At 47.2% G+C, this 19,991-nt stretch overlaps 1 protein-coding gene across 1 annotated transcript in view; it reads right to left on the bottom strand.

The window, feature by feature from the left end:
- The window catches only part of LOC119169611 (uncharacterized), a 105,924-nt gene that overhangs the window by 68,209 nt on the left and 17,724 nt on the right, over nt 1–19,991 (bottom strand). Inside the window, exon 2 of the mRNA XM_075887221.1 lies at nt 6,862–7,002. Within this exon, the coding sequence (XP_075743336.1) occupies nt 6,862–7,002 (141 nt within the window). The remainder of the gene's footprint in view (nt 1–6,861; nt 7,003–19,991) is intronic.

Here is a 19,991-nt window from a genome sequence, read left to right as displayed (position 1 = left end):
TGGTTCATGCTGCGTCCTACTTCGGAGCCTGCGCTTCCTCTGCGCACCATCCTCCTTAACGGCCCCGGAAATGCAAACACCCCGACTTCAAGTACGCCGACGCTCGACCACGTCCTCGCATGTTTCCTGGCTGTGCCTCAAAGACGACGACGTCATTGTACCCAGAGTCAAGCGCACGGGCAGCTTTCCACCCGACCTTCCTAAGTATCCCAGAGTGCGGGCATTCGCGGCAAGAAGGCGCAAGCACGGCGAAGGCACCCCCTGACACGTTGTTGAATGCGAAAGGCAGACAGGTATCGGTGCTCCACACATGAGCGGTTGGTATTGCGCCGACGACATCGTGCGCAGCACCAGCACCATCAACGCCGCATTTACAACGCCGCCCAGCCATTCGCTGAGCAGCTCACCACCCTCGGTACGCGTCGTGGGAAAAAGTACTACGCCACATTCCAGCCAATGTCGGCTTGTGTCCGCATGCCTGCCAGATGGATGCCATGCAACGCGTCATTTGGCGTCAGGTCAGCGCCGAAACTTGCGCCTGCGTCGTGGGCTCGTCACTCTCGTCGCCCGCCCAAACGGACGACCACCATTGCTTCTGCAAGCAGTGTCGATCCGTCCCTCGCAACCCTCGTCCATGGATGGATCGATGGATTGATTGATATGGCTGTACCCTTTAGATCGGGCGGTAGCCAACGCCGCCAAGCCGTAATACTTAGTGCCACTCAGTGCCACTGAGTGCCACTCCGCTCCTCTCAGTGCGGCCCACCGGAGCTACGACGCAGACCCTATGCTTCTCAAGATCTCGACTACAACTTCTTTACGAACGTTTAGGTCTGCCGTTCATGTACATATTCTCGCTCTCACTTGTTTTTTCTCCGTATATACTTTTGAAATCGCGCAAAGCGCTAGGGGGGGGGGGGGGTATGTAGCGCCATGCCAGTCTTGGCCAGCTGCCGCGCTAAGAAAGTGAGCCGCGAAGCTCGTGATGCGCGAGCCACGAGAAATTTGAGAACGGCCTAGCTTCTGGCCTGGCTGGACGCTTCAGCTGCGACTCAGCCTACGCTCGCGTCCCAAATAATGCTGTGGCTTCGGCACGGGCTCAACGCCACCGTCTCGTCTCTTGTAACTAAACAGTTCCATATAGATTTCGTGAGAACTACTCAATAATTGACCCGTTATCTTGCACCGTCGGCACCCGCAGTAGGCCCTATATGATTATTGGGCATTAACCGATGTCTGTGAATGAATTCTTAAGTGCAGCGTTACAACAGCCTATGTCTTACAGTATTTTTAGTGAAAAACTATATAACCACGACATCTGCAAACGCTCGAGCGGGCAAGTATCACTGCATCTTGGCCTTATCCCATATAATTCAACAGTTTCTTATTCTCCCGTTACCACGGTCGTGTTTATTGCTATACTCTAGCTGTTTATAACTTAACGTTGTGGTCACTTGATAAAAAAAAAATCTATTGCCTCCTCCATCAGGATGCGAGATGGTGCTACTCCAAATCAGGCCATCAACAGGGAAACTACTCGAAATGTTTTTGCTGTTAGTCTTAGGTATCGGGGCGAAGACGTACCGTGGCGCCACCATGCGTAAGCGTCACTGTGACGCACTATTCGGTAAAAAAAAAAAAGTGATGCTCATTCAGTCTCACTCGTGATTACATATTGTCTTTCGGACTCAGACTCACCAAAATATTTATCGGCCGCGCCAGCTCTCACTAAAACTCACCAAAGGGTTACTCAATTGGACTCGCTCATATTCTGGCTCACGGCCTGTTCGTAGTTCGAGTGAGTCGGAGCGAGTCGACTCATTGGCGTATAATTGGCTTTTCCGACCATGGTGTCATTGCTTGGTATCAAGAGTAAACGGCGCTCACTTGGCTCCTTTCGATTTCGTATACCTTCATATATGAGATATCTAGCCAGGAAGGGTAATTTTGTGGAAAGAGATGACTGATACGACGAAGAACTTACGGGAGAAAGGTTGCGAAAGAGATACCATGGCACCTTACCCGCCCTCCCATTCTTAACTTACGCCTCTGCTCAATAAGCATTGAGATCGGGTATGAACGCCGCGTTGAATTATATGTGAATATAGGTGCGGGTGCAAGCGTGAGCCGACATTGGGTGGATATATCTAATTCCTGCGTTGTATAATTAACAGTGTAGCGTGCTGGCTTGGATTGCTCCGCCAATCGTTCCACATGTAACCAGCTGCCACTTTAGCTTTGTCGCATGTTTATCAATTTTTTAAAAAACAAATTTCCAGATCTTTATGCAACATGGGCGCAGAAAATGGAAAGGGGCTCTGCATAGAATGCAGAGCCTCTTCCACGCGTCAGTTCCATAGTGATTTCAAAAGGCAACTGCTGTAACAGCGTTAGCGAGGCCTTTACGTCACGAGACAAATTAAGAGGAACAACGATGTGTGGGAAGTGCCGCCGCATCGGTGGTGGCGAGGTATCATGCCCCCGAAAACCGGCATAATTCGTGCTGTCCAAGCGGCTGTAGCTGTAAATGAAGACACACTGTGTGCAAAAGCCTATCTTATTGAAAAAGATTCATCATCATCATCATCATCATCATCATCATCATCATCATCATCATCATCATCATCATCATCATCATCATCATCATCATCATCATCATCAGCCTGACTACGTCCACTGCAGGACAAAGGCCTCTCCCATGTTCCGCCAGTTAACCCGGTCCTGTGCTTGCTGCTGCCAATTTATACCCGCAAACTTCTTAATCTCATCTGCCCACCTAACCTTCTGTCGCCCCCTAACCCGCTTGCCTCCTCTGGGAATCCAGTTAGTTACCCTTAACGACCAGCGGTTATCCTGTCTACGCGCTACATGCCCGGCCCATGTCCATTTCCTCTTATTTATTTCAACTATGATATCCTTAACCCCCGTTTGTCCCCTAATCCACTCTGCTCTCTTCTTGTCTCTCAAGGTTACACCTACCATTTTTCTTTCCATTGCTCGCTGCGTCGTCCTCAATTTAAGCTGAACCCTCTTTGTAAGTCTCCAGGTTTCTGCTCCGTAGCTAAGTACCGGCAAAATGCAGCTGTTATATACCTTCCTCTTGAGGGATAGTGGCAATCTACCTGTCATAATTTGAGAGTGCTTGCCGAATGTGCTCCACCCCATTTTTATTCTTCTAGTTACTTCAATCTCGTGGTTAGGCTCTGCGGTTATTACCTGCCCTAAGTAGACATAGTCTTTTACAACTTCAAGTGCACTATTACCTATCTCGAAGCGTTGCTCCTTTCCGAGGTTGTTGTAGATTACTTTCGTTTTCTGCAGATTAACTTTAAGACCCATCTTTCTGCTCTCCTTGTCTAACTCCGTAATCATGAGTTGCAATTCGTCCCCTGAGTTACTCAGCAATGCAATGTCATCGGCGAAGCGCAAGTTACTAAGGTATTCTCCATTAACTCTTATCCCTAACTGTTCCCATTCTAGGCTTCTGAAAACCTCCTGTAAGCACGCGGTAAATAGCATTGGGGAGATTGTGTCCCCCTGCCTTACACCCTTCTTGATTGGTATACTGTTGCTTTCTTTATGAAGCACTATGGTAGCAGTTGATCCCCTGTAGATTTCTTCCAGAATGTTTATATATACTTCATCTACGCCCTGATTCCGCAGTGTCTGCATGACGGCTGATATTTCTACTGAATCAAACGCCTTCTCGTAATCTATGAAGGCTATGTATAGTGGTTGGTTATACTCTGAGCATTTCTCTATTACCTGATTGATAGTATGAATGTGGTCAATTGTTGAGTAGCCTGTTCGAAATCCTGCTTGTTCCTTTGGTTGATTGAATTCTAATGTTTTCTTTACTCTGTTAGCAATTACCTTTGTAAATAGCTTGTATACTACAGAGAGCAAGCTGATCGGCCTGTAATTCTTCAAGTCCTTGTCATCTCCTTTCTTATGTATTAAGATGATGTTAGCGTTCTTCCAAGACTCTGGTACCCTTCCCGTCAGGAGACACCTCGTAAACAGGGTGGCTAGTTTTTCTAACACAATCTGTCCTCCATCTTTCAGCAGGTCTGATGTTACCTGATCCTCACCAGCAGCTTTGCCTCTTTGCATGCTCTCCAAAGCTTTTCTGACTTCTTCTATCATTACTGGTGGGGTGTCATCTGGGTTACTGCTAGTTCTTATAGTATTAAGGTCGTGGTTGTCTCGGCTACTGTACAGATCTCTGTAAAACTCCTCCGCTATTTTAACTATCCTATCCATATTGGTAGTTATTTTGCCTTCTTTGTCTCTTAGTGCATACATCCGACTTTTGCCTATCCCAAGTTTCCTCTTCACTGCTTTGACGCTTTCTCCGTTTTTCAGAGCGTGTTCAATTCTCTCCATGTTATACCTTCTTACATCGCATACCTTACGCCTATTAATCAACTTCGAAAGCTCTGCCAGTTCTATTTTGTCTGTTGTACTTGAGACTTTCATGATTTGACGCTTCTTAATTAGGTTCTTCGTTTCCTGGGAAAGCTTGCCAGTGTCCTGTCTAACTACTCTGCCTCCAACTTCCACTGCACACTCCGTAATGATACTCGTCAGATTATCATTCATTGTATCTACGCTAAGGTTGGTTTCCTCACTAAGAGCCGAGTACCTGTTCTGCAGCGACACCCTGAATTCCTGTACTTTCCCCCTCAGTGCTAGCTCATTGATTGGCTTCTTGCGTATCAGTTTCTGTCGTTCCTTCTTCAAGTCTAGGCGAATTCGAGACCGTACCATTCTATGGTCACTGCATCGTACCTTGCCAACCACTTCCACATCCTGCACGATGCCTGGGTGTGCACTCATTATAAAGTCTATTTCGTTCTTATTTTCGCCATTAGGGCTCCTCCATGTCCACTTGCGGTTTTCTCGTTTTCGGTAGAAGGTATTCAAAATCCGCAAATTATTGCGTTCTGCGAATTCTACTAGTAGCTCTCCTCTGGCGTTTCTAGTGCCGATGCCATAATCTCCTACTGCCTGGTCTCCAGCCTGCTTCTTCCCTACCTTTGCATTAAAGTCGCCCATCACTATAGTATACTGTGTTTTTACCTTGCTCATTGCCGATTCCACGTCTTCATAGAAGCTTTCAACTGAAGCGTCATCATGGCTGGATGTAGGCGCGTAAGCCTGTACTACCTTCATCTTGTATCTTTTATTCAGTTTAATTACAATACCTACCACCCTTTCATTAATGCTATAGTATTCCTCTATGTTGCCAGCTATGTTTCGGTGAATTAGGAGCCCCACTCCCAGTTCTCTTCTGTCTGCCAAGCCCCGATAGCAAAGGACGTGCCCATTCTGTAGCACAGTATAGGCCTCATCTGTCCTCCTAACCTCACTGAGCCCTATTATATCCCATTTAACACCCTCTGGCTCCTCGAATAGTACAGCTAGACTTCCCTCACTAGATAAGGTTCTAGCGTTAAATGTTGCCAAGTTCAGGTTCCAATGGCGGCCTGTCCGGATCCAGAGATTCTTAGCACCCTCTGCTGCGTTGCAGATCTGACCGCCGCCGTGGTCAGTTGCTTCGCAGCTGCTGGGGACTGAGGGCCGTGAGTTATTTGACGTATGCATGTGGGAGGTATACTGGCCAGATACTGCACCAGGGTGGCCAATCCTTCTCTGGTGAGGGAGTGCGTTCCCGGCGGTGGTTACCGGTGAGGCCGCACCCCAGGCCTCCTAATGCAGTTCCATCAACACGCGGATTTTTTTTTTTTAATCCGGTTGGGAACTGCGCGGCGCCGGGATTTGAACCCCGGACCTCTTGCATGCGAGGCGGATGCTGGCGTAGTGGTTAGAGTGAAAAAGATTAAAAACAAACAAACGCATCCCGGTCATCTGCTTCCTTTAATCAGAGCAAGGTGGGATCACGTGGTCCTATTTAGCGCACTACTACTGCAGCGCCCATGTCTCCATGGCAATAGTGGGCCAAGCGCCCGATACCGCGTGAACATGGCTTCGCTAGCGGGCGTGCTTGCCCGCATTCGAGACAGGCTTCTTTCGGAGCGGGTGATCGGATGACGAACTAAATAGTACGTGCGAAGCACTTTGGTCCAGGCATTATTGCATTTTTTGTTACGTGGAACGGCCTGCCAGCGAGGCTTAATCAAAACCAGTAGATAATGAAGCCAAGGAAAGTATAGGGGTCGTTAATTGTACTGTTTTAAGTGTATCGGAGTAATTGTAGAATAAATTTGAAGAAAATAAAGTGAATGACGAGATGATTTGCCGCCAGCAGGCACCTGACCCGCAACCTTCAAATTTTCGTATCACGCGAATTCTCCTGTTTCTCGTGTTTCTTTAGGGCGCCTTCTCACTGCACACGCCCTTATGTCCTCCTTCCTACCCCACTTTCTATTTCACCGACGTAGGGTAGCAAATCGGATGCGCATATGATCGACCAACCCTCACTTTTTATTTTACTCGTGTCTCTCTTCTTGGGTGTGTGTCGTTTAGAGGACATACATCGTATTCATTGAGGTCATGCTTGCGGGAGCCGGGCGATACAACTGGTTTGGCCGAGCCGCCTTATGCCCACAATAGTGGTACTAAGTAATCAACATTTCTTACGCATTTAGAGCTTAGCGTGTCGCGGCATCCGACTCTCAATCACGCTCTGTGTTATCACTATCGACACGCAAACTTACATGTAGCACGCTTTATTGTAAATAATAAAACTGATTTCATCCCAAATATCAAAGCAACACAATTATTAGCTGTAAATAGAAAAGCAGATGCGGGGAATCGGGCAGATAATATACATTCAGAATTATTCTGTTCCTTCTAATCGAGTCTAGTAATAACGGCTAATTTGGAAAGACAACTCACCTGGTACGCAGGGGATTCCGCCTGGTACCTTCTCGTCCTTGCAAGGTGGAAACTTAGGCCTTTCTGTCACGAAACACCGGGGAAGGAAGCCTGAATTCGTCCTCAGCTGCTCGAACAGGTCCCGTAGGTCAGGCTTTCCCCCTGCGCATGGTAGATGGCAAACAGACGGTGGATGCAGTTTGAGACCACAGGTTCGGACAGTGGGTTTTAATAAAGAGGGAAAGCAGCTCCCTATTTCGGATTATTTACAACTTTTTGTAGAAATTCATAGATCTTAGTGTTGCGATTTACCCCTTTATAGAATCGACGAATTTTCATACACTGCTGAAATTTCGCGTGAGCACCGCCACTAGTTCTTTCTTTTTCTTTTTTTTTGTAAAAGATTGGGGGTGTTTTCTTTAAGCCTCTGCAGATATTCTTGAGGTGCGTTTGCAAAAAACTTGATGAATTCGCTTCTGGAATTCATTGGTACGCTTTTTGTGTTGGGCGGTAACTTTCGTGTCTAGCCTATCGCAGGAGGAAGAAGTGGCCACCTTATGGGGCCATGCCGTCCCAACCAGCCTTCTGGGACATATGTCCAAAACAACTTATAGTGACCACAACCTTTGTTCAGGTCTTGTCTGTGATGTGTCCGATGACATAAATGATACATTTATTTATTTATTGAAAAATACCTTACAGACCCGAAGACATTGAATGAGCGGGGGGGGGGGGGTTTACAGTGAAAATAAGAAGTAAACACATAATGAACAAGACTACAGTGCACATTAATAATAATAACAGTGAATATTAACAATAATTAGTAAGTAATGTCATTGCAAGGACGAAACTGGTGTTTTTCTTTCATAAAATGTTGTGAATTAATAATAAAGAGAAACAATTATTACAATAGCGAATTACTTTCCGCCCCATCCTTTATATACCACACCTTAGAAACCGAGAACAACGCGTTTTCTAAATGTCATCGCTGTTGAGTTACCGTGATGGTAATTGCTGCTGAAAAATAAGGGGGCTCATTTTGTATTTGTGAAAATGGAGGTGCCCAGGTCACCGTTTGTTGGGTTGAGCACAGTGATTGGCTAGGATCATATTTTACGTAAACTTACATCAAACTATTTTCGTATAAATAGTGGGCCCAGTTCTGTTCTGCGCTTAGTTGTTACTTCATTAATTAAGCAAATAGGAAAGAAGTAGACAAAGGCAGAAGGCTGAGAGGTTAACCAGAAACACATCCGGTTGCCTACCTTACACTGGGGGAAGCGGACAAAAAAGAGTGGAGTGGGAAGAGAATGAAAAGGAAAAAGAAAGACAGTAAATTCACTGCAGCGTGTAGAACTCAACCGCAAGTCAGAGGCGTTCACACAAACCCTTCGTCCTCAAAAAACACAAGAGGGCTTTCACTACCTTGTGGGCTGTCGAGGGATGTGGACACTGCTGTAATAGCCCCTGCACAGAAAGAGGCCGATCATCCAGTCACCACATTGCGTGGGCAAGCACTTGTCTCTCTGAGGCAATTCGAGGACAGCGGCACAGCGGGTGTTCGATTTTTTCATCGGTGCCGCAAACATCGCATGTCGCACTGTCAGTCATTCCGATTAACGAGGTACATGCTTTCGTAAAAGCAACTCCCAGCCAAAGGCGATAGAAAAGCGAAGCTTCACGTCCATGTAGAATGGAGTTGTAGTGAAGAGTCAAGTTCATGTAGTCTGGTACGTCGTATGCTTGATGTGTTCCACTCAGTCAGTGTGAGACTGCGGGCCAGTTGATGAATCTGCCTCGCAGCGTTCGCTCTTGAAAGTCTTGAAAGCGGAATCGAAACGTCGTTTGCTTCCTGACTCAGTGTGACGGACGAGCAGCATGATCTGCTGAGTCATTTCCGCTGATACCATAATGCCCAGGTAACCGCTGAAAGACGATGTCGCGGCCTTTTTGTATTAAGAGATGGTGAAGTTTCATGGCTTTATATGTCAACTGGTCGTGGCATCCGCGTCGGAGAAGGGACCGCAGGCAGTGTAACGCTGGTTTTGAGTCAGAAAACACGGCCCATTTACTTGGTCTTTCTTCAGAATCGATGAGTTCTTGTGCACTACACAGAGCCGCGAGTTCTGCCGCCATGGACGTCGTCGAATGTGAAGTCTTAAAATGCAGAGTTACCCCTTGTGATGGGTTAACCACTGCTGCACCAGAACTGGACGACGTAGTCGAGTCATCCTTGTAGATGTGCACGTGGTTACTGTAGTTCTGGTCCAGTAGGAATATACTCAGTTGTTCTAGGGCATGTGTTGGTAGGTCTGATTTTCTACGCATTCCTGGGATCTTAAGTAGACTCGTGGCGGGCTAAAACCCCAAGGAGAAAGAAGTGGCTTTGACGCAGATGCGTACGCTGCAGTAAATGATAAACAGTGCTTGCACACACTGCACAGTGCCGTATGACGTGAATACCAGACGCCTCAGTACACTTATCGTCTCACTTGCTTTCTATCGCTCACCGCTACTAATAATTCACGACGAGACTTAGCGTGCGAAAAGCAGAACAGCTTACTCCGTAAGTCACTTTAGTGTACTTCAGTTAATTAATTACTTCGCTCATTTATTCCAGGTCTCTTAGAAGCTCTGAAATTATTTTCAAGTATTTGGAAGGCGGGATGCAAAGAGTCTTTTTATCTAGCACTGGATTGCTGTATCGTTGTAGCTTTGCCAAACAGCTGGAGTTCTTGAAAGGTAAATGGAATGTTTTATGTGCTTGTGTCGCGGTATCATTTAACTTGCGATATTATGTGTACCGCGTATTTCTTTAAGAGCTGTGTGTTACGTCGAGAACGCCGCCTGTCATGTTACATGGACGCTAGGTTTATGCCCGATAAATTCAATAAGGAAGTGACCGGCGCCTTATTTCTGCGACAGCGTCAGCTTATATCGACAAAATTTGTCTAGTGTGCACGACTTGCCCAGGCGTTTCTCTTAATCCACGTGTCCCGGAAATTGCGCATGCACCGTATATTAGTAGCGACCAGCGATAAAAATCAAGTCGGACTATACGTGTACTGATGCGTCTGGTATTAACGTGGGCAGATAACACGGCGTCAATGAGCAGTAAGGGTATAAGTAACTTGGAGGTGTGACGGTTTGGGCTAGTTGGTATGACGTCACGATAGTTATAGCGCGAGAACAAGAACGACGACTCCTTCTCGTCGCTTTGTCGTCGTTCTGTTCTCGCGCTCTAAATATCGTCAGGTATAAGTAAGTTGCAAGGGTTATGGCGTTGGGCAAAGGGAGAGAAAACAAAGACGGAAAGGCGAGAGAGATGGCGAGGCTGGGAGGTCATCATCATTGTACTTCTAACGCCGAGGTCTTTATGAGCCTGTCGACAAGCACTGCTGACGGGCCTCGTGAGCGCCCGAAAGGGGGCGCGAGAACGGCGGAGAACGAGCGACGTCTACACGTCAGTGCAGAAAAGATTACTACTACAAGGCAGGAAAGACGTTGGAGCGGGCGCAAGCAAGCTGCTGCGTGGTGGGAGAGGCCTGAATAAGGAGTCCAGATACATATCCCGAAAGCGAGGAAAGGCAGCGGCGGATAAAAAGGCCGAAGAACAATAGAAAAAAAAAAAAGAGGGCCATCGCCATAGCACCGCGCTGCGAGACAGGCGAGTGTGCCGCGAGTGCCGTCTATCGTTATCGCTCAGTAGAGCAAAAGAGGGTCCCCGTCCTGTGCCGCTCCATTGTTTTGTTATCTGGCGCGCTAAACGGTGCGCTAAAGCTTAGCGAGCGAACGTGTCGAAGGGAAACGCGAAACGGCCGCCGGCGATGACGCGATAACGGCGCCAAAGAGAAAATCAAGCAATATAGGAAAGGGGATGGGTAAGAGCAGCGAGGAATCGTTGCTGTTTCAGTGTTAGGGGCTAGAATCTCCGTGTACGGCACGTGAGGAAGAGGGAGAGGATGCGGAATGTTGTGCGGGGAAAGCGGGCGCGGCGCCTTGCATGGTCGACCTCTGTTGCGCCTTGTTCTCCGGACCCTGCGAACGCGCGCGCCCCATTAAACGTCTATTTGCTGACAAATGACGCGCGTGGCTTGTAGCGCTGCCGGACTGCCGGTCTTTCTCAACACACACACGCGCGCCCTTCCCCGATCCCCCCCCGACATGCCCCGCCGTACGGGCGTCGCTTCCCCGCGTTCGAACTGCCACCCTTTGCCTTTCCCTCATCCATGTTCAATGTCTGTTCTGTCCCCCCCCCCCTTACTATAATACCTTCCCACACCACTACTTTCCCTTTCTGTCCTACAGCAAACTCTTTGTCACTTGTGTCAATCGGGGCTGTGGCAAGGGAGAAAGATGGGAGGGGGATACACACGCGCACGCGCGTTCGCCTCCGAGCGCGGCACAATGTGGGCGTTTCTCACAGCGATCCGGTGTCGCGCCCCGCTCCGAGTGCTCCGCTTGGGTGCCGCATAGTGACGGGCTGTATACCGTGTATGTACAAAAGGATAGATGGAGGAATAAGCGTTCGATAAAACGCAGCGATAGTGCGAGAGAGAAGAGGGTAATGAGATAGTGTGGATTCGGGATCGCCTAAAGAGGCGCTGGATGTTCTTCCGTTTTCGTGTGCATCTGGCCGCCCCCTCCCTCTGCCTGAGAGTGTTTCTCAGTTAGCGATTCGATTTCCCGGTCGCCGATCGTTGCGAAAGCGTGTTGTCAGCGTGGTCTCGTAAGTAAGCCAGTGCGCGTTTCATGGGAACCGCACGGAAGCATGCACTGCCCGCGGGGACGAGGTGATGGGCATGGTTAGCCGCGGCGTTTTATGGCAGCCGCGTGCCACTGCAGCAAATGGGGCGACGATGGGCTTTCGTGCCACGCGACCCGGATTTCCCAGAGTGATAAAAACGTGGTCGCGGTGGTTTAGAGGTCCCAGTGTAGGGCCTCTCGATCGCGTCGACGTCTTTGCGGAGTCCGGGCGTGAAAAGATGGACTCGGAGATAGGCGAGAGCGTGAAAGAGGAACCGCGAAGAGTTCGGTCGGGAAGCGTGGGAGAAAAATTTTATTTTGCTTTTGCTTACGGAAGGCAAGAGCAACGAAGCGCAATACAATGTGCTCGTGAATTGCGCGGGTCTCATATAGTTGCGCTTCATTGCTGTTGGAGACGGCGCGTTTTTGCCACCGTCGGTTTTGAAAGTAAGAACAGTAAACAATTTTAAGCAATAGAGAACTTCGTTCATGTTGTTGTCTGGGCAATAAATGATTCAACAATGAACTCAAGTGGTTTAGAAAGTCGGCGCTTTTGCCTTGGGAGAAGAAGCAGCTGCGTATACGGGTTAAATTTGGCACATTGAGTATTGATAGCTAGCGTTGTTCTTGAAAAAAAAAATAACGGCACGAATATCTTTATATTTACCTGCGATTACGAACCGAAATATTTCCCAACCCCGTTAATTTGAGTAGACTATACCCAGACACCTGTTCAGACGATAACTGCAAATTATGAGGCTGGACTCGCGCCTTTCTTAGGCATAATCTCTGAGAATGACTTTGCAGGCGGAGAAAGTGCTGTGTCCCCAGATGAAGCTGCGGCGCGGTGGGCGGCCGTGCTGCGCAGCTTAAACTTCGATGGGTTACTATATGGACCACCCAAAAAAGCCCGTGATGCGGCGAGAAGACGGGGTCTCCAGTCATACTCGGGAGCGGGCTCAGACCAGGCCACAACTTTGCGGATACATTTGTATAGTTTTTACTATAACCACCATAATCACTCTAAATCCGTTGTTTTAACATCCTGCACACCTGTAGCTTACTTTGACTACCTATTGACAAGTTCCGGCTTGCCTTAGCAATGTCTGACTTTAGAGTTCGTGTTTCCGGAAATCTAGCTCGCTGCCTCTTCACTTCAAGGCAGAAGCACTAGCGGTATACAGAAAGGCGATAGAGAAAATAGGCACGAAATTACTTCTCTGCGTCATATTTTGGTACATGCTGATTTAGCATCACCGCAACGTCGCTTAATTCATAGGCGTCTTATATTTTTTTTATTCCTCTCATATCTTCTTTAGACTGGAGCTGGCTCAATTTGATAAATCCTGTTATGCCCACGAAGAGTTACGCCTATGGAAAAGTTGCGAGAAAACGGTGACTCTTCTCACTTTTTTGGTACACTTTCTTTTAAAAAATACGAATGAAATTTCGTTTGAGACATAACCTAATTAGTAATATTAGGAAATAACTAATTACTATCGTATAACATGTGTGACACTGTATATTTTTCACACCATGTCAAATGTTCAACAGCTACTTATCATGACCCCTATAGTAGCTTTTAGTAGCATTATTGATGTATTATATTCAATGCATCAAATATGATACAGTGGGCATTACAGGGCTGTTGTTCATTGTAGCTTATGAATATGGCCCGGAATTATGTTGCTGCGGACCTACCAAATGAATATCGATCGTGATTCCAAGTCACACGACTCTTCATACTGCGATTATACGCTCCTACTTGAAATCACCTCTCTCACCCTTGTTCGCTCATTGCCCCTATAGCCACTTTGCGTGAGCCAATGCATGGTTGACGATGAGTGGACGATGAAGACATGTAGTGAGATGTTCCATCTATAAAAGCGAGTAAATATAGACGTGAGCGCAAGAGGAAGCGCTCGTAAATATACCTACTCGAACGGAAATCAATGTGCTATAGCGTGAGCAAATGCGGCCTCTCATTACGAAAGCGTACACTTGTATATAGTGGGCCTCGTCGTTGTGCAACGGGCACATCCCGCACAACTTTCTGGTTTTTTTTTGTGGAAGGCATTATGTGCTTGAAGGGGTGGAACCTTGGTTGTGTTGAAGTGCTTAATGCGTCTTGTATTTGATTCTCCTATTCCTTAGAGCCATGTCTCACGCCTAAAACAGCGCGGATTTCACTTATGCGATGTACGGTGCATATTATAGAAAATTTCCGAGTCGTGAGCGCAGCACGCCGTTTCATTAGCATCCCTTGCAACGCTGGCGGAGTTGTCGGCAATGGTTTCTCTGAAATCCGTGCACTGGCATTTTGTGCACATCGCTAATGAGAGAGAGCCGATTCGAGCTTGAAAAAAACATAACAAAACAAAAAACAATGCGAAAATCGACGAATGGCTGGAATGTCAGTGCCGAAGCCGCCGTGATGCAAGCAAGCTTGTTCTTCTCGGAGTGTATACACTACCGCCCCTCCGTGAGGATGTGGCGATCGATCACACCTGAATGAATATTCGCGGACCAACACTGAGCACTTTGTCCGCCTCCTGGCCTGTACGCCGACTATAAGGCGGGCAGCGTAAGACGGCATGTTTTTCTTTCAAGAAATTAAAATAAAGCGCTCCCCCCCCCCCCCCGAAAAAAAAGTCGTAAAGAAACAAAGAGCTTTCTCGCATGTGCATTCATAGCAGAATTTATTCTTCCAGTTTGTCTAATGAAAGCAGACTCCACACTCATACTTCAAAAAGGCACGAAATCAACTAACACAATAGAGCACTGACATGTACTGGCTGCTGGGCTATGATTTTTTAAAAGTATAACAGCTAAAAACACACGACAAGAGAGGAAACAAGATAACTAAAATGGTTGCTTTATTTGTTTCCGCTCTTATACCGTGCCTTCCAGCGGCAACTACTTTTTAAAAATGAACAGATATATACTGCCTCGTCGATAATGGTTTACTGAAACAGACGAATGTAACGAGTTGTGCAGAAAACTGCAACGAACAGTGTTAGCTCGCTTTTTTAGAGGTATGTATTTTCAGTTGGGTGGATGGCTCGAGCCTCCTTACGGTCGACACTGAGCAATTTCATGCAGTTATTGAAATTCTTGACATTGAACAATCGCATGCAGTTCGAAAACCGTCTCTGTGTACAACGATTCCAGCTGAAGCAACGACATCACTTTTGCTGTATTCATAGAGCAGAACAGTGGAGAAATGACCGTACTTGGTTTGCGATACAAGTTGAACCGGACAGTGAAATAGCCACTTGCTTGAACACGCATCCACGTCATCCTGTTTAAACGTTTGATAAGGGCTACAATATAATGAACCCTACCACTACAATTACTGTTGAGCAGCAATAACAAGCACAAATCACAAGGAAGAAGATTCTTGTTAATGATTTAATCGAGAGAGACAGTGGTGCGAGGAGCCAATAACATAGTGATGGGCAAGAGTGAATGTTTGGAACACCGTGTATTGTATAGGTGTTGGTTACGAGTAGTGCTCAGTATCAGGTCATTCGGATAATGCAGATCATTAGAGGTTAGCCATAGTTGTGGCCTCAAGCATGTGTGGAGTTTGCACACTTGAGTTTCAGGCTGCGTGCAGGCTTCAATTAAATATAAATGGATAAACCTTGTTGAGTTTCTATATATGAGCCACTTACACGAATAAAGAAAGTAAAGATGCCTGTTACGGACCCTTGAAATGATTCACTCAAGTTGCGACACGAAATGCAGAAGTGAGTAGTACTACCTTTGTATTAAATGACCATGGTACTACAATAGCTTATGCGAATATGAGGACAGGTGAGGTGACGAAGCAACAGATTACTATACTCGGCTGGCACGATGCTATAGGAAGAGGAGCGGAATGTTATGCGTTCCCGAAGCAAAGAGACGAGAATACACCGGCATGCAGCGCGCCAGGCGCTGCGGCATCGCCGTCAGAAGAACGAGCCAAAGCAAAACAAAGATTGATTGCAAATTATACCTTCGCGCCGTTCGCGATAAGCCCTGCTTGATGAGTCACTTCGGCCGCGACGTTTTATGTGGCTTCTTATCTGAAGTCTATTACACAAAAAATGAGCTCCGGAACCCAAAGGCGATGGCTGTTCCGTTTGACGGGTGCGCAGTGCGAGCCTCTAATAAAAGTCCCCTTCATCTCACCTCTGTGATGATATAACAGAAAATAAAACGGATAAAAAAGAATAGAAAGCACAGAAAAAACCTTACGTGTAAAGAAGTAACAAGATAGATAAATAGAGGAATAACTCGATATGCATACAGAATATGTAATTTTCGTATTCTTCAGCCGGTAAACCTAAAAGAGCCTCAAGGACTACAGGATTGTTCACGCAGTGCAGCCACTTTGTGGAAAGAGGGAAATCTGTCGATGCTGCCATCCACAAATTGTGTATTTTATCTGAAGCCACTTTTTTTCATACACGAACAGGCTTGCTTGTTTGCTTGCTTGTTTCTATGCTGTGGCTCGTACCCCTCACGGGGCATTGGTCATTACAGGAACATGTAAGGCGCCACCATCTCGTGTTTGTTGCGTCGTCGTCTTTTTCTTGTGATCGTATTCTTGTAGCTCGCCCTATAGTGCGCTACAGGGGCCCCTTCTAGTGGGGAAGTCGCGTGTACGTTACACGTGGCCAGAAGCAGACTGTTTAGCCGCGAAATGCACGTGGCGACGTATCCGAAGTCATTCTCAGATGTGACGTTGTTGTTGCGTAGGTGTCCAAGTAGTGCAGGCTTGAGATGGTCGACAGGAACTGTATCTTCCAGGTGGTTGAAGAGCCGGTGAAAGGGTTAAGCTGAGCGTTGGATGACCTTAAACGGGCCATTATACAGGGTCTGCAAGGCAGGTCGCATGGCAACGTGTCGCACAAAAAACGTGCGTTCGTTTGTTTGAGCGCACTAGTGCGGGCTGCAGGAATCCGACCAAGAGAAGACGACGACAACGACACACAAAGCTCGAGATTGCGGCGCCTGTTCTTGTTCGCGCCTGCCTAAATGGCTTCATATAAAACACATAGTTTGTGGCACCACAGCATCGACATCAGTCTGCCTGTTCCCGTATGTTAGGTAGGGACTGACATACATTAGGGACGATCAGCGCGTGAGTTTTATATCATACATCCTGGATGAACAGTTAATGGTTAGATGGATAACTTTTGGTCGAGGTGGGTTGGGTGATAACATAATATTTAAACACCCTCTATTTACATGCAGCACTATTTCTTTCTCCCGGGGAGAGGTGGAATAGTCATTTCAACCCGCAGTTCGAAATTCGTCGTATTAAACGACCAGTGAGCGTATAGGCAGGCGTATACAGTCCAGAAGAAGTGTCGGCGCTTTAATGAAGAGACAGCGCCAACTCATCATCTGCAAGGAAGCTCGCCCGAAAGACGAGGAAGACAAAGCGATCGTTTGCCTCTCTGAGAGGCATCGGCAGCAGCCTCCGATAGAGGCGCACCTTCGCCGCTGTAAGCACACGTTCTTTCACCTTCGCTTCGCCGAAGCACCTGGTGGATTCTCCCAGTCCGGCGAGAAAAGGGGACTCGCGCCACGCTGTCGCAGCTACACTCTTCGTCGTCCGGCGAACGCAGGCTGCGCCACATAGCCTCGGAGAAACGGCGATGGATGACTGGCTCACTCTCTCTTCCACCACCGGGGCCCCCACAATTAAGACGTCGCGCAACGTAATTAGCATTTAATTGGCTGCTCGACCTCCTCGAGCCGACAGCTCGCGTATGCGAGAACGTGTACGTGCGTGCGCTTGCAGTCCGCGCTGAGGTTTCTTCGTGTTTTCACGTTTTTTTATTCTTCTGTGCTGTTTGAGCACGCGTGTGTGGCTGGAAGTGAACGTCTGTTAAACGTTAGGCTTTAGAGTATAAGCCCTGCGGTCGTTATACGTCTGCGTCTCGAGACGAAGGAGTGCGAGGCTATGGCGAGGAGGTGCGTGAGGTATGTCCATATACCGCGTGTATGTATACGTACGTCTGTACACAAGCGGAACACCTCTGACTGCCTTTTGATGAAGGCGCGCACACGCTGCATTTCGGCGGCTTTGCTCCTCCGGGTGAGGGGAATCACGAGGGGGATCTGCTATATATGCACACTCGTGAAGTTAAGAGGCTCGGTGCTTTGGGCGCATTAGCAGAATTAGTGCTGCGGCTGCAACCCGATTCAGCTGGCCGGAGACTTCAACCGTGCTCGGTGCTGCGTGCGCTCGGGTGGGCGGCGGGGAAGCGGTGGACAAGGCGAAGCTTTGCGGGAAAGACCATCGTCCGGAAACGTCGCCGCGTCGGCATACGTGCAATTTAATAAGGGTGGACTCTCGTTTTCGGGAGACTTAATCCCATGCAAGAGAGAGAGGAAAAAAAGGCTTAAACAGAAACAAAAGAAGCGTGTTTCTGAGACTGTCTCTGTGTAGGAATAAGCGTAATCGTCTGGCGGTGTCGTGTGACAACTGCAGACTGTTCCTTGTTGCCGCGGGAAGCGAAAACAAAAGCAAAGCAAACAAAAATAATCACCTCTAGGACTCCTTTTTTTCTTCCAATTTCTTCATATTTATCGCTCGTTTTTTCTCTGTCTTCGCACTTCTCACATGCGAAGACTTTCAGCGAGCTCTCGAGCGTGTAAAGCGCGCACATTTTTTTTTCTCAGCAATATTATTCTCTACGCTGTCCACTTCTCGGCCACGCATCGCGTAATGCGAGCTAACTTGGCGCTCACGTCGGCGAAGTGCTTTTATGCGCTTCACATATTATAAAGACACGTGTATTTATTTTTCACGCACCATATTGGATGCTTCGCTGGCTTCTGAGGAGAACGGCTTTTTTCCTTTTCCAGGTTTTTGTCGCCACCTGGTTGTATGATGCGAAGGTTGAACAATGCGTTTTCATTTCATCCTTTCGAGTCGTTAGCTTTTCTTTTATCAAGCGTGTATTTTGTGATATGTTCTTTGTTACATTATTTGATGAATATTGTTGGCGTTTAACGTCCCAAAAAACACCGTATGGTTATGAGGGGCGCCACAGCGGAGGGCTCCGAAAATTTCGGCCACACGGTGTTCTTTGACGGGAGCCTAAATATAAGTACGCAGGCCTCAAGCATTTTCACCGTTATCAAAACGGAGTTTCTCCTTTAAAGCTCTGTGGTTAGTGCATGTAGTTTATTGTGTCATAGTGGTGTGGAAGCACTCGTTTCTGAGCATTCTTCGTGGTATTTGTTTAAACAACATTATTTAACTGTTTATACCTAGTATAAAATTGAAATGTTGTAAGCATCCGCTCTTTATTACACTCCACCTCACGTTTGTTTGAAAACATAAGGCAAACAAAGCTCGTTATAAATGCTGATTAACGTGGTAATATAATAGAAGACAAACACAAGGGTGGATATATATACCGCAAGGCACATTAGAGTCCTCTGTTTAAAAGGCAAGCAAATATGTACACTGCTTGGCGCTGTTGGTGTGCTTAGCACGAATCGAACAGCGTAAAATACGGTCAATACTTTTAACAATGCCCGAATGAGCTCGCGATTTGCGGGCATGCATCTATAGTCATCGAATAGAAAAAGCGAAATTCCGCGATTCCGTGCAAAGTTATAGCACAGTTATCGCTCTCTGCCGAGCGATGAAGAGAAAGTTTCATCGAGACTGCTCGCTGCGTTTACCCGGCACCCTTCCTTACTCCTCTCCTTCTCTCTTTCACTCTTTCGTGCGCGTACGTTTGACTCATTTGAAATTTTATCGTGGCTCGATGGTGTTTCATGCGAGACATCTGTCGCACAAAAGTACGTCCGACTGACCGCGGAATGCAAATAATGTTCGACCTCCGCGCAGGGTCCCGCATTCCTCGTACGTTCCTGCAGCACTTTCAGAGGAACGCAGGCAAACACAACAATAAAAAGAAGAGTTTGGCCGGCGGTAAAATTTGCAATCAGTCTGAATACTAATAACATGACGTTCAGAGCTCATTAGTCCGCAGCCATAAGTTTCGCTCATAACGTCGGCAGTCGTTAAGTGTATATAGCATATTATGGGCGCGCTATTCACTATACACGTGCTCGAAGCGTATTGATATGCGCGGTTAATGGCCTGTGACGATGGACCATCACAGCCGACGGCTTATTGCCGTCGGAATTACGCGATATCGCTGAAACGAATAACGTTAGCGATGGCGGCTGCGGTAGCAGTTTACCGCGGATTTATGCACTAAATGCTTACTACATAAAACGGGAAATATGTCGGGCAGCCTTCACCGAGCCAATAATTAGCGTATTCGTATTTTACGTGGTATACACTTTTCTGTAGCTCCTTTTTTTTCTTGTTCCTCATTCCACGAGGTCAAACGTATAGCGGTGATGTCGATATGAGTAAG

The sequence above is a fragment of the Rhipicephalus microplus genome, chromosome 2, assembly GCF_043290135.1.
Source record: "Rhipicephalus microplus isolate Deutch F79 chromosome 2, USDA_Rmic, whole genome shotgun sequence".
NCBI lineage: Eukaryota > Metazoa > Arthropoda > Arachnida > Ixodida > Ixodidae > Rhipicephalus > Rhipicephalus microplus.
Note: the sequence above shows the minus strand (reverse complement) of the source record. Positions and strands in the feature narration are given on the sequence as shown.